Below are 15,870 nucleotides of genomic sequence, written 5' to 3'. Positions count from 1 at the left end.
TACACGTGAGGCACCGGTAAAGTAGGCCCTAGGTAGCTCCATGGGCAACGTGCAGCGTATTTGAAAGGTAGGACATGTGGTTATAAGTTTTACATGTCCTGGTAGTGAAAATATGCTAAATTTGTTTTTCACTACAACATGATCTAGCTCTACCTGAGGATCACTTTGCAGCTGCTTTGTAACATTGTACAAGTGTATCTTCTGATTGGGAGCTGATATAAATTTGAGGTTTTCTGTCTCTGGACTCACAATTTAAAAACACATCTTTTAGTGAAGTTGTTTTTTAAATTGAAGGTCTGAAAATGCCACTTTTAGAATGTTAAAAGGAAAAGAACGGATGTTGGACGGAATTCTGAACAAATCAAACATTCACCTTGTGATGCCTTAGTAAGGGTACATGGTTGTTCATGCTTGAACCTTACAAGACAGTTATGGGGTGTAAAGAATAAACCATCTTACTTACCAGCTTACATGGACCTGTTGTGGTGTGCCATAAACTATGATACCACACACTCCCAAATCTGGCTATAATCCATTATTTTTTTGCTCACCACACCACCACAATTTGGACCCAGCCATATGCAAATCAGTCTTGACCATGCTCCCAACTGGAACAGTCCAGACCGGGGAACAGCGTTTACTACGCAACTTTTACAACGCTGTGCCTTTACGATGCAACTTTTACATCGCAAGTCGTTACAACGACTTGCGCTGGGGGGCGCTCCAGGGAATAGTTTAATTTACTATTCAACTCCTTCCCTACTATCCACGGGGAGTGGAGTTGAAATAGTAAATTAAACTATTCACTATCCAGCGCCCCCCAACGAAAGTCGTTGTAGCGACTTGCGTTGTAAAAGTTGCATCGTAAAGGCATGCGTTAAATGCATGCGTAGTAACGACATACATCCGTCCAGACCCAAATGCAAGGCCAGGTACTCCCTGGGCCGGAAACCAGCATCCTGGGACCGGTTTCAGGGTACCATAGCTCATCAGTCAGGGTAGCTTGAATCCAGTAGCACAATGAGCACTGGACCCACGTCTGGGCATACCCTTTCCACTTAGGGCAACAAAAGGAAGAAGAACACATGATGGACAGAATGCTGAACAAATCAAACATTCACCCTCGTCACAAATCTGGGTTTAATCCATCATTTTTTTGCTCACCACCTCAGTTTAGACCCAGCCATATATAGAAATAATTCTTGACGCTGCTCCCCATCGGAACAGTCCAGCCCGAACTGCCATGCCAACTTGAATCCAGTGGTACAGTGAGCACGGGACCCACGACTGGGCATACCCTTCCCACCCAGGGCAACAAAATAAAAAAGAACAGATAATGGACAGGATGCTGAATAAATCAAACATTCACCCCCAGTCGCAGATCTGGGTTTAATCCATCTTATTTTGCTCACCATCCCAGTTTGGACCCATCCATATGCAAATCAGTCATGACCCTGCTCAACAGGGAACAGTTCAGCCCAAGCTGCCTAGACAGGTCCTCCCTGGACCAGAAACAAGCATCCTGGGACTGGTTTCGGTGTATCACCGCTCATCAGGCAGGCTAGCTTGAGTCCAGTGGCACAGTGAACAAGGGACCCATGTCAGAACATACCCTTCACCTTAGAGTGACAAAAGGAAAAAGAACAGGTGATGGACGGAATGCAGAACAAATCAAACATTCATCCCCAGTCACAGATCTGGGTTTAATCCATCATTTTTTTGCTCCCAACACCACCCCAGAAATCTGTTTTCACCGTGCTCTCCATGGAACAGTCCAGCCCGAACTGCCCGGCCACCGAAGGCCAGTGAGCTAGGTGCTCAAATGAAGTACTGGGAGGAAGTATGTTCTGATCGCTGTGGGTTTGTGCTAATAAGATATTCAAAAAACAACAAAAAAGCTTGTAGTGACATGATTTGATCTGCACTCCATCGCTTCACTGCAAGATATTTAAAAATACTAAAGACACATGCAATTCTCTGCAGGGGTACAGTCAGCCTTTGCAAGACATACAGAAATTTAGTAAGGCTGATTTTAACAGGAGCATATGAATCACACCACAAATTTGTACCTGAATTTAAGATCTCTTTTGGACACATAACACAGATTATCCAAATTTGCACAGAATCTCCATAAAATACCTGTGGGTAACTAAACAAAAATCATGTAGGCCGATTTTCCCCCTTTTCATGGAGATCTTGGTGGTGGAACTGGAACAATTTTCAGAGTGGGTGTGCTGCCATCATTGTTTCATCACTAAACTCATAGGGACTTTAAAAAAGTCCAAGCGTCACACATAGGACAAGTTTAACTGAAGAGCCACACCCATTGAACAGGAGAGTGGTTAATATTGGAGCACATTGGCGCTAATGCATTACTAAAGCATGGCTTTCCACCGCCCTTTTTATTGCGGTGAGCCTGCCATGAAAAGGGTGGGGGAGAGGCAACTAAGTGGGCCCTAACAGGCCACCCTGCCTCGCCTGGGCCAGAGGGTGCATGCAGGAGGGCACATGTTGTGCCCCCCTGGTTTTCACCCCCAGTTTCTGCATGGTGTGACATGCGTGCCACACCATGCAGGAACATGCAGTCTGTGCATTGTAGGCTCTCCCATGAGCCTAACAGACCACCACCATCAGACTGCTGCTGCACCAACCGTCCACCCTGGACTACAATCGTATTTTGGTGGTGGGTGCACCACGGACTTGGTGGCCCTCCAGCGGACGGCGCAGTGGCGGCCCCACTGGAGGACCACCAAAGTTGTAATTATGCCCTTAATCTCAGTCTGACTAAGAGAGACTTCAACTTTGAAAGAATGGTTATATGTCAGAACATCAACCTACAGAAATATAACACCCGATTATCTGCTAGTACAATATTTTGAAGGTAACTAAATATAGGTAAGTGCAGATTTACTCCACATCTATGCGCCTTCCAGAAATATACTGCCAAGTAAATTTATGTGGAGTTAAAAATACCAAATCTATACTTATCTATATGCACTCACCGTGGTGATATTGCAGTAGTAGAAGTTCTGTCTGCTTTCTTTTTATAGGGAGGTATTTAAAACAGGATATTCTGGTTAAACACGAAAGGATTACACTACCTGAATTAAGTTATTCAAACTCGTATCGGTTCTGGGTTTTTTCCACTGTTCTTTGGCTCTTTTTGCTCTTTTTCCCAGCTGGATAGGTCTGGCTGGTGGTTCTGGCTGCAAGGCAAAGAAAAATGAGAATATGGATTCTTCTTGGCAAAGTCTCTGTTTTTACAAAAAGAAAAATACAGCAATTGGGCCTCTGTCCAACTGTTAAATCCCTTTGTTAAAAGTTAGTTATAGTGAAGTGTGGAGTTCTGTGAGTGAGAGTTGTTATTGGGTTATGTTTAAGAAAATAATATTCGCAGTAGGATTAAAATAGACAACATCAGTAAAGAAAAACATTTGTGATAAGAAAAAGGAGTGATCATACACACATACCTAATTGTAAGAAAAACTCTAGAATGTGAGGGTGGAATGGGATGCTGTGGGATGTGGTGGTGAGACGGGGTAGCCTGGGGTGAGACTGAGGGAGATTAAAAGGAAGAGTAATGGGAGTAGGGTAGTGAGACAGAAAACAAGACACATAATTGATAGAGAGGGTAAACTAAGCTGGAATGGGGAGTCAGAGAGCCCTGAGAAAAGTGGTAGGACGTGATTTAGACGGTAAACAGCACTTACAACGAAACTTTTACAACGCACTACCATTACAACGCGGTCATTACAACGCAAACTATTACAACGCATTGCACTGGGGGGCGCTCTAGGATAGGGAATAGGTTAATTTACTATCCAATAACCTTCCCTAGTGTCCACGGGGACTGGAGTTGGAATAGTAAATTAAACTATTCACTATCCAGCACCCAAAAGCGCTATGCGTTGTAATGGTATGCGATGTAAAAACCGCGTTGTAAAGGCAGGCGTTGTAATAGCCTGCGTTGTAACGTCATACATCCGATTTAGACAGGTTCTCCATCACAAATGTGACAGATATCACATCCTACTTATTACAAGTGCATTGGGATGAATTGTATCCTTACACACGCCATCAAGAAACCGTCGCAGTAACACCTGTGATTATAATTCTGCAGAACTGCATACTTGTGGCAGTAAACACCATGCAAATGCTGCATTATCATATTGGAGGCATGTTAGTTTAACATGGCAAATCCATAGCCGAAAGGCAGTTTCTAATTACGACTATGAAGATGGTGAGGCTTGGACAAATGTCGGCAGTGGAGGAGGGGACCTAATGTGGTTCAGTGATGAAATGGAGCGCCAGTCTTAGTATGGATCTGCCTAGCTGAATATTTTGCAATCTTCTTTGGACCTGGAGCAACTAGTAATATATTATGGTTGTGAGTGTACTGGGGTTTAAGGCCTGATTTCAAATGTAATAAAACTGCAACAATGGCCTAGAAATTACAACCTGACAGTATTGTATGTGAAATGGCAGCCCTCTAGTACTATCATAGTATTGTGGAAAAAATATAGTCATTATAAAACTATTGTGTGCCGGGGCGTGGCCAACGGCCAACTAAAGATGGCTGCACACTGAAACAGCTCCACAGCTGCCAGTGGCTTAATCCCTAAACCACTCTACTTGAAGGGGACAATGTGGGTGGCCCAAACTATTGTAGATGGGTCAGGCTCCTATGACAAGCTCCCTTAGGGACAAAATTAGAAACAGGGCTGCTCTTTATTCTCAAGAAAACCAGAGCTCGGTGCCTCCACCTGTGATCTTTGGCAAGCGTTCAAAACAGTATTGAGGGGCCAAGTTTTGGCCCTAATAGGGGCAAAAGAAGAAAGAGCAAAAGCTTGAATGTGAAGCCATCTAGAAAGAGGTGCTGGAGCTGGAAGGTAGCGTGGTGGAGGACAGGACAGAGGGTTTGGGCCATCATTTGAGACTTTAACAATATGTCCTTCACACCCTTGCCAAGAACAGGGCAACAAACCGCGCACAGGCAACACAGAGTTGTTTCTACAACATGGGTGATAAGGCTGTCAAGTTGTTGACCTGATTAAAACAACGAGATCAGGCCAGATCGAAGGGACATGAGGTAATTGATAAAGAGTGAATGCTGCAGAGTACCAATGCAGCCTTAGCAGAGGCATATTGTACCTATTATGAAGATATATACTCCTCCGCAGTGCCTAGGACTGACACTGACTGTACCGCTTTTCTACAAAATATTAACCTGTGAACACTCACACAAGATGAAAGGGGTACTATGGATACCGATCTAACAGAGGAGGAAGTGACAGCTGCCCTTCGAGATTTGCAGTCCATGGAGGTGGTGTGCCCCGATTGTCTGCCTGCTGCTGTTTTATATAAGATCTGAGAGTCTGGGCTGGCTAAGCCTATGTTAGACATGTTTCAAGCGGCATGCAATGAGGGCTGCCTGGCAAGAGACCAGTCACTTGCCACAAAGAGGGCAATCTGCCAACACAATGTAGCTCCTATAGACCAATATGGAAGCAAAGGTGCTCACCAAGAAATGTTGACTATACTATGAGGGGTAATCACCTCCCTAATACACCCGAATCAGTCACGCTTCATGCCGCACAGGAGCACTTATCTGAACCTCAGGCTCCTACACAGGGTGTTACATCTGACAGAGCCACTCTACTTGAAGGGGACAATGTGGGTGGCCCAAACTATTGTAGATGGGTCAGGCTCCTATGACAAGCTCCCTTAGCGAGAGTCAGAGTTAATGGAGTAGAGTCCCGGGTATTTCCCCCGCATAGGGGGATGCAACAAGGTTGCAGCTTTTACCAATGATTTTTGCAGAAGCCCTCGAGCCACTGGCAGCGTGGGTATACCAGAACCCACAGATCAGGGGGTTGATGACAGCCGGAGGATGGGAGGAATGCATATCTCTTTATGCAGACGTCTTTTTGTATGTGATATAACCATATCGGTCCGTAGGTAGACTACTGCAATTATTTGATCAGTTCAGCAACTACTCAGGTTACCGGATAAACTGGTCTAAGTCAGTGGTTTTCCCTCTAGCAGGAGGTGTGCCACAACTTCCCTTGGACGTTGTGGTGGCAGTGGTGCTGGACGGTTTTAGGTATTTAGGTGTCGATATTCCCCGGGACTCACACAAATTTCTCCGTACAAATGTACTTTCCAAGCTGGAGAGACTTCCGGGAAATATGGCCCATTGGCGGAACTAACCACTTTTGTTGATGAGAAGGGCATCACTTTATAAAATTATGACCCTCCCGCGACTATTATATATATTGCAAAACACTCAATTCCGAACACCATCGGAGATGTTCAAGCGAATAGAACAGGAAGTCTGTACATTCCTCTGGAAGGGCTCTACCTCCAGAATTGCGATTTGTAAACTACAGAAGGGAGTTTATGAGGGAGGTCTGAGAGACCCTGATATCCAACTGTATTAATGATCGATGCAAATAATAATGGTTAATGATTGGGTCTTCTCAGACCAACAGGAACCCACCTACCGCACAGACAGGATTGCGATGGACCAAGGACGATACAAAGCTATCCTCTATCAGAAACAAAGTGAGAGGAGTCTGTCATCTCAAACACAAGTGTTTGTTAAGTCTGTAGGGAGGCCACACACTTTCTAGGGTGGCGAGGTAAACTGACAGATCAGACCCCACTGTGGCACAGTGCTTTGCGGAGGGAGGTTAGGGGCCTTACAGGTTTCTCAAGATGGGAACTAATTGGGATAAAACATCTAGGCTATGTATGGAGGGGACAGCCTTGATGTCCTTTCCTGATCTGTCAGGAGTTCAACATAGCTATACAGATTGTTACAAATTCATGCGATTTGGCCACACTATGAGATGCCTCCTAAAGGAAGGGGATAGGTTACCTGAGTCATCTCCCCTGGAGTATCGAATTTTAGCAGATCCAATGCCTAACAAAGGTATTTCTTTGATCTATAGGAAGCTACTTAATAACTCCCCAGATTTATTGACAAACTTAAGTGACAAATGGTTGGGCAACCTGGGTGATTGATGATGAAAAGAGGACTGAAGAGGTACAAAGCCCCAGAGAAATTGCCATCAAAGCCAGATTTCGGCTTGTCCAATTACAGATATGAACAGGTCTTATTACTCCAGGACAGTGCTCTGTAAGACTGGGAATGCAGCGACGACTCTATGTTTAAGATGCTGTGGTCTGAAGGGCAAAGTTTTCCATATGTTATGGTACTGTCCAAAGGTCCAAGACTATTAGAAACTGATAACAGACATGTTGGCCTGAGAAATATCCAGCACAGATCTGCTGGATGCAAAAGGTCTTCTACTAGACATATCTGGTGAGGAATCCAGGCTTCAATATCAAGGCATTTGGGTGGCATTTTCGGCCGGAGTGGCGAAGAGAAATATAGCCCGAGCATGGGGCAATATAGAACCCCCGAACATAGGAGAGTGGATGTCAGACATGGACTTGTGTCAGACAGCAGAGCAAGTGGTGTATCAAGGGAGGCGATGCCCCAAAAAAGAAGAAATGGGGTCCTGGCGGAATTCTCGAGGTTCGAAAGAACAGACTCGGTGTGGGTAGAAGGGCACAAGTACTACACAAGTTTATTTTTTGCCTAGGGGGCATGTATTGCAATGAATAATGAGCCGTAAAAGCACTGGAACTTTGTAAACTCATTGATAGCTTACAGACGATGTTCTGATCTGTATTGACTTCTATGGGCCCTTTACGATGCCAGTCGAAAGGTTCTAAATGGCATTCCGTTTGACCTTACCCGCGTCAGAAGCCATGTTTCCGACCGACTCTGAAACATTTGCGACTGACCGATTACGATACAAGGTAGTCGGTTGGTCATTCCGAATCGGTTCGGACCAGCATTCGGAGAGGCCGAGTCTGTCGGAGCTGAATCGTATTGCTCTACAGGCCGCATTTCCGACAGACCCATTACGATGTCCGATTCCGATAGTCGTTCCGACTTGGTCTGTCCGATACGGATCGGCTGTCAGAAACTGACTCTGGGGGCTCATAGCTGGCCCCCCTTTTCTCAGAAGCCTCCGGTTGGGGCCCGTAGTGGTACCCCAGGTCCCCTCTTTCCAACTGGGCACAGTGTGGCAGGCACCATGGGGTGCCCGCTACAAGGTGCAAGGTTTTCCGCAACCATCCCTCTTTTCAATGGGACCCAATGTTGTCGGTTGGAATACAGGCTCTCGCTGAAGTCAATGGGAGTCTGACCGAACGGTGTTCTGAACCATCGTTATTGGTCGATAGGACTCCCTGAACCTGAGTCGGTCAGAAACAATTCCGACAAGGAGTCGATCGGAAAGCTTCCTGACCAATGTTGTAATGAGGCCCCTTGTGAATCTACCAACCGTGCTGATTGATGCAAACGTTAATATGAAGATTTTCAAAAAAAATATTGTGTGCCAAATACCAAAGTTAAATATATTTTTTTTAGTGTTTTACTATAATATGGATATTTCAAATGCCATTTTCTGTAGTATTGTAAATCATTGTAGTGTATTGTATTATGTGCTTATATGATTGTGTTTGTTATTATAAAAATAATGATATATATATATTTTTAAATCTGATATTAATATATAATGTTAGATTATTTTGTTGGAGTTGGTGAGAAATTGTGTGAATAGTGCCTTTTAATTATACTAACTAATGTTAATTGAAAAATATGTGCATTTACACATTGCCATTGTTATTTATTTGGAAATGTTTGATAATATTTTTAAATCATGTATTATATTTTATTATTAATACATGGGGTTTATTGGGAGATTATATTTGTAGTTCTGCAAATGATATATGTATAAATGGATATACATTGTTTAATGTTTTATTTTATGCAAATGTTTTAATGTGAAATTGATTAACTGCATGATTATTAAAATGTAAAACTATTTCTTTATATAATATTTTAAAGAAATGGTAGGCTTTTTAATTGGTTGTGGGGTATATTAGGGGAATGATTTGTTTAAAAAATATATTAATAATGTATTAGTAATTAATAATTAAAATACATAAAATATAAACAAAAAGTGTTTTTTGTCTCTTATGTGTAAGTTTTTAGGATCTTTTTCCCAAAAAATGTTTTTAGAAGTGTTCATCTTCTCTTCAGTTTTCAACCTTCTGAAAAATAATTTATCTTTTAGTGTAAAGATTTTTTAATGCTTTTTAGGTTTTTTCAATTTTTTAAATTTGTTGTCTTAAATAATGTTTAAATTCATTATAATGTTATTTTGTTGTAGGGAATCTACCCCACTCAAGTAAAGGCACTTTCCCTATTGTTTGTTGGACTGGAGTTAGATTATACGGATCATTGTGTATTCACTTTTGTCAACATCTGTTGACCTGGAATTAGAATAATAAAAATGCCCCCACCATATGCACTTTCTCCCAATGTTTCCAAGACTAAAGTTAGAATAGTAAATCTGATCCTCAAATGTTTGTTAGAATAGTGTTAAAATAGTAAATCTGACTCTCCTGTCACTCCACTCCCAAGTATGAATGTCTCCCAATGTTTGGTGGACTGGAGTTAGAATTGTAAATCTGAACCCCTCATCCTACACCTCCCTCCCCCTCCCACCCCTCCTCCCAAGCTCCCAAGTGTAGTTTGGCTATTTTGAGAGAATTGCATTAAAATATTTATTTAAGAAAATATGTTTTTCTTTTCTTGTGAATTCTTTTTTAAATTATTTCCTATTTTTCTTATGTGATTAAGTATTGCTTTTTGTTACATATTTGTAAAGTGTATTGTAATAGTTTCATATGTGTAAAACAGGTTTTACATGTTTTTAAACATGATTAAGAATTAGTTATCTATATATTGTGCTTTGTTATTTAATATAAATGATTAATATTATATTTAAATCATGCTTGTATAACAAATATCCAATTTATATATTTGAATTGCTTAAATGTATTTTAAAATTACATTATTTTTAGGAATTAGGGGCCCTATTAGGATGGCGGACGGCACCCAGAGGAAGAGGGACCATCCGAATGGGCAGCGGTGGTCCCTCCATGGAAATTAGGATGTGACCGCCACCCTGGCGGTCGCATCCCTACATTTAACATTGCGGCGGATGCTGCTTCAAGCAGCACCCGCTGCAAGGTTAAAAAGTTCATGATGACTTTTGCATGCACAAAGCAGCAGGCACCGCGTGGTGCCTGCCGCTTCGTGCACGCAAAGGCAGGGGGGTACCATAGGTACCCCCCATGTGCAACCCCCACCCCCCCTTCACCCCTGGGGGCCCGCAACGGCCCCCAAAGAAAAGACCGTATGCCTTTCCACGGCGGAAATGCCGTCGTGGAAAGGCATAGGACCGCCGCCATCCTAATATGCCTGGTGGTGTCTGATAGACACCGCCAGCCATGTTAGAGCTTTTCCGCCACGGTCGGAAGGCGACCATGGCGGAAAAGCTGCGGATGGAAAAAATATCCCCCAGCCATCCTAATCTGCCGGGCGGTATTTTTTCAGTCCGCAGCGGTTAATCCGCATCCTCCGGGCCGGCGGTGGCTTCCGCCGGCCCGGAGGATGCGGATTATCCGCGATCATAATCGGCCTCTATGTTTGGAATAGCTATTAAATTATTGTTTGTATGTTATTTTTTGTTAAGTGTTTTTTAAATTTATACAAATAAATGATGTGATTTTTTTTCAGTTACAATAATGTTACTCATATTGAAGCACACATCCTTTCCAAAGCAATGTCGATATTCTGGTTCAAAATATTTGTTAAAACTCTTGTACTTTAGACTGTGTGTCTGTAAAGTCAAAATTTTGGTTGTCAATATTTCGAGCTACAATATTTTTGTGATCTATATTTCATCATCCAACTGCAGTGCTCCTGCGCAGGACGTTCACATGCAGGGTCTTCCCAAAGGCAGATTCCCAGATAGACAAAATATCAAACACAAGTAAGAATAATTAGCCCAATTAAGGTCATTGAAGACGTGCTCAATTAATTTCTGCTGATTTAAAAATATTGATGCACTACCAAACAAAGATGCCTAAGTGTTATGCACATGCAGCTTTGCTACAAAATGTTCATTTCCTTTTGCCCACCACTCTGGGCTGCTCAGGGCTTTAACTGAGTACACACAGCTTGGCTCGGGCAGTGTGTGTTTAATGAGATGGTAATTGTGTTAGAATGATCCTGGACAGCATGCTGCGTTATAAGCCATGCACTGAATACTGAGCATGCACACTGCTTGTGGCAATTACGTGCACTAAGTGCATGCTAAGCAGGTGCCCTTGACACTTCATATGATTTTCCCCAGTTCGGTTTAGTTGCCTCCAGCTCTTAGTCCATATGTTTCCAGGACCACAGGCTAGTAGAGGTCTTGTAAAGACTAAGGGCCTAATAACGAGTATAGTTGCTATTTATAGCACCCAATAACAGTGTGCAACAAATATCCACTGGTGGCTCCTCCGCTACGACAGAGGAGCATCACCCCACTGCTTTTAAGCAGTGCAATGTAAAGGAAACATAAAATGTTAAAGATTTTGAGTTATTATCATTTTATGTTTCTATGCTGCTTCACGGGTGGGCAGACGGGTGGGTGGGGCTGGTCTGCTCTCGAAGCAGGACAGGGGAGGAATGGTTTGCCCACTCCTAAATGTACATGACTGTTCGGCCTGCCCTTTCAGGCTGCCCAAAACAGTCATGCGTGCTTTCCCTGTTCTCCATGCAGGCTGCATTTAAGCCTGCGTGGAAGACATTCCCTGGCTGAGTGTCGAACCAGGACGCATTGCAGTGTTGTGGTTGGTCTGGGGAGCCTGGCTGTGCTTCCTGTTCCTCGAGTCAAGACGATGAGAGCAGGAGCACCTATTACAAGTTTCTGGGGAATAACGTAGATTTTGTTGTTTAATGCAGAAAAATATGTATGGTGCGATAAATACCCAATGGTTTTCCCCCATTAAATTTCAGCAAGTTTGACCTGCCAAAATGTAATGAAGGTTGAGGTTTTTAACTCCTCCGATGATTATTGGATACATTAAATTACTTCCAACTCGTAATTTCGATTGGTGCGTAAACACAGATTTACGCACTGGTTGGAAAACATCAACCAACTTGTAATCAGGCCCTAAGAGGGATGGGTTAGCACCAGTCATGGTCGATGACGCTACTGCGTGATGTTTTTCTAAGAACTACAAGGTACAGTTAAAAAGTACCATGTTTAGTTGCAAATAACAGTGAATCACGGGAAAACATATACACATATGTAACAAACTACTCTATGCACTTGCAGTAAAAGCACAAGACACTGCTCGAATGCTTTTGTGTAAATATATGTTTGGGAGGTACCATATTTGAGTGTTTTTAATTAAAATTTAATCAACTTTAATGGAAAAAAACAATTATTTATACCTTTAGGTCAACTCAATTGACTTTATTGCCATAAGGTTGACAAATCATAATGCACTACCGATACCTAAGTCCCTCTGGCCTTCAAGAAACATCTAAAAACCTACCTCTTTGCCTAGCGTTAGTTTGGTGACTCCTCTTGGTCTCGCGCCGGGACACTCCTCGGAGCAGCTGCGCACGTTATAAAACTATATAACATACAATAACTTAACACTCAAAGTCACCATATGGTGGTGATCAGTAAATTAAGTTGCAATATCCGCTATATTCATGGCCTAGCGGGCTGTGAAAAGTGATATTTTACCTAATCATGACTTTATTGAGACCACTTCCAAGAATGAGGCTGTGAGTTCAATACAGCTAAGGGCCAATTGTCATTAGTATATATAGTTTGTATTTAAATCTTTGGTAGGAATTTCCCAGTTGGACCATCACATCTATCTATATTCAACGTCGTCATCTAATTAGGTCGGGTGTTGGCAATGAATGGTTCTTTGCTAGAAGGAGGATATAAAGCAAAATATTTATCGATTTTCATGACATGCTCGAAGGACAGCTAGTGAAGGGTTTAGGCACTTAGCTTGGTGTTATTGGTTACATAATATTTCCCGAACCACTAGAACAATGTTATTCTGTGGCTTTAGTGTTTTCCGCATAATTATAGCTTTGGCACATTTGTCACATAATAAAAGATGTGAGGGAAAAAATGCCTGTATCTCAAACGCACCAAAAGTTAATAAAATGGGCCAAAAAGTGGTTCTGCACAATTGCCGATCTTTCCAAAGGTAAACTGATGACCTTTCAGTAGCAGATTGATGTACTGTGGTGTTACACATCTAGTAATGTTGCCAAACCTGACTTAGGGGCTGATTACGATGGCGGGCGGTTCGCCACCGCCGGGCTGTCAATGAGGACCGCCGGCCCGGCGTTGGCAATCCGCCCGCCATTAGCCTGAATATTCCCACCGACAAATTAGGATGGCGGTGGGAATGGGAATGGTACCGCGGCGGACGGAATGACAGTCCTTTTTTGCCCGCCTTGCGGGACACGGTACAATGGGGCAATGGCAGCGGTGCCGTGCAGGCACTGACGTGGGCATTACGATGCCTGTCTTTTTCGGCGTAGATCCAGCCGCAAAAAGACAGGCGTAGAATGCATTCGGGGGCCCGTTGCGGGGCCCCGGGGGGGTGTCGGGGTGTGATGCTGCACGTGGGGGGTACCTATGTTACCCCCTTGCATTTGAATGTACAAGGAGGCAGGCACCGCACGGTGCCTGTCACGTTGTACATACAAGTGCAAAACATGTATTTTTTAATTGTGGCGGGTGCTGCCGCCCGCTGCAATGTTAAAATACAGGATGCGCCCGCCAGTGTGGCGGGCGCATCCTAAACTGTATAGCGGGTCCGCCGCATCTATGGCGGGCGGTCCGTTTGGCAGCTGCGATGGCGGGCGGACTTTTTCCGCCCGCCATTGTAATCGCCCCCTTCGAATTTTACACTCCATTGCTTCATAATTCCAGTGGCGATATTTGATGACAAAAGACCTGACTCCGGTATTCACATTGATAGACCAACTTATCTTTGTGATCAGTGGCGTTGGGTCTTCTTTCTCCAAATAATGTTTTACTCCACGTTCAACCTCACCCCATATCATTATCATGAAAGTGTGTTTGTACCAAAAAGGGATGGCTTCCATTATCTTTCTACAAGAAAAAAGGGAAAGATCAATCAGTAAGTGATCAAAGTGCCATGACCTTTTAAAACGTTAAATATTTAGGGGCAGATTTACAAGTCCCTTACGCCACTTTTGCGCTGCTGTTGCGTCACTTTTGTGACACAACGGCGGCATAAAAAATGCAACAAATTTACAACGTTACAGATCTAGTGAGATGTGTCATGTTGTAAAGCCCTGCGTGACATTATACCTGCGTCAGGTATAATGTATGCAGAGGCGTTCCCACTCAGTAAAGCCTCGTAAAAGTGACACTGTGAAATCTACAAGATTTCACTGCATGACTTTTAGGACACCACTGCGTCAAAATCCTACGCCTGCTTGAAGCAGGCTTCAACGCGCATTGCTGGAGTTGAGTCGTGCTTGCGACATGACGCATCTGTCAATCCATACGCCATAGTGCGCCGTATTGTAAATACAGCACACCTATGGTCGCAGGTAAACTGGCACAGTTAAACTGACACATCTATACAGATGCGTCAGTTTCTTGTAAATCTGCCCCTTAGTATATCCCATTGCGCACCTGGGCGCAGCCATACTACACTAGGAACTCAGTTAATACATTACAGGTGGCACTAAAATATATAGAGATTGGAAGTTTCACAACACCCTGCTGCTGACACAACCTGGCATATTCTGAGTGTGGGCGGTAGCAGGGAGGCCACATTGAAAGCCTTAATAGGGATAGATTTCCAACAGGACATTAAAAGCCCACGTCAGCACTGGAGATCGGAAGTGAAATTGACAGCATTAGATAGTGGGAGTCAAAGTGACAGCCCAAATCAGCACTAGAGATCTCGACTGAAAGTGACAGCCATAGTCAGCATTGGAGATCTCGACTGCAAGTGACAGCCATAGTCAGCATTGGAGATCTCGGGTGAAAGTGACAATCCAAGTCAGCATTGGAGATTTGGGGTGAACTGTGAAAGTTACTTTCTTTTGGGCAAGAGCAGGGTGGTGCCCAAGAGAGAAAAGGATGCAAGAGAAATGGCTGGGGTTGAGGTCAAGGGTATGAGAGTTATACCTGGTCTATCCCACTCTAATAACTACATAAATGAAATACAAAATGCATTTTCCATACACGTGAGAGCAGGAGTGGGTCTGTGTTTTGGGTGCGAGGCTAAAACTGTGCAGGAACCACAGCGGTGGAATAGAAGGAGATACAAGAATAACGTGGTGAGTCGGTCCTAAGCGGTGAGTCCAGTAGAAGGAGCGCGTGGAGTGCTGCAGGAGAGGATTTATTTAAATGGCTCACCTTGTGTTTTTTATGGTGATTCCTAATACTGGAATATCAGCAAGTGCTGTAGGTCAGGATTTAGGTATAAAGGTCTCATAGCTGGTATGAATGAGTTATTTTGTCCTCTCAGAGTTGAGAAATTGATCTTTGGGCTGAACACAACGTCTGGATGAGCTGGGTAAATCTGTCTACTAGAACGACCCCCCCCCACCCCTTTAACCACACATCACATTGACTTTCTGAGAATACTGTAGGACCCAATTCACAATTTGTAGTTTGGAGTAACTAACACTCTACTTGTACTTTTAACTCACTCAAAAATGTATTTCAGAAACCTATGGGTGGAGCTTTCCACATCTCCTATATTATCTTTGCGGAGATCTCCGCTCCAGTGGCAGAGATTTCTGTACACATAGGTATACATTTAACTAACTAAAAAGTCAGAGGGACCAGGGTAATGGTGGGAAAATGTAGAAGAATTTCTACAAAATGAGTTGGATTTAGTGAAACCTAAGGAGGGGGTTAGAGA

The 15,870-nt window shown here is 43.4% G+C and overlaps 1 protein-coding gene across 1 annotated transcript in view; it reads right to left on the bottom strand.

The window, feature by feature from the left end:
- Nucleotides 1-3,097: 3,097 nt before the first annotated feature.
- Nucleotides 3,098-15,870, bottom strand: part of SPP2 (secreted phosphoprotein 2) — a 45,173-nt gene continuing 32,400 nt past the window's right edge. The window contains exon 6 of the mRNA XM_078683813.1: nucleotides 3,098-3,206. Coding sequence (XP_078539939.1) covers nucleotides 3,112-3,206 — 95 coding nt within the window. The 3' untranslated portion in view covers nucleotides 3,098-3,111. The remainder of the gene's footprint in view (nucleotides 3,207-15,870) is intronic.

The sequence above is a fragment of the Lissotriton helveticus genome, chromosome 3_1, assembly GCF_964261635.1.
Source record: "Lissotriton helveticus chromosome 3_1, aLisHel1.1, whole genome shotgun sequence".
Lineage (NCBI taxonomy): Eukaryota > Metazoa > Chordata > Amphibia > Caudata > Salamandridae > Lissotriton > Lissotriton helveticus.
The sequence above is the reverse complement of the archived record's forward strand: the minus strand, read 5'-3'. Positions and strand labels throughout refer to the sequence as shown.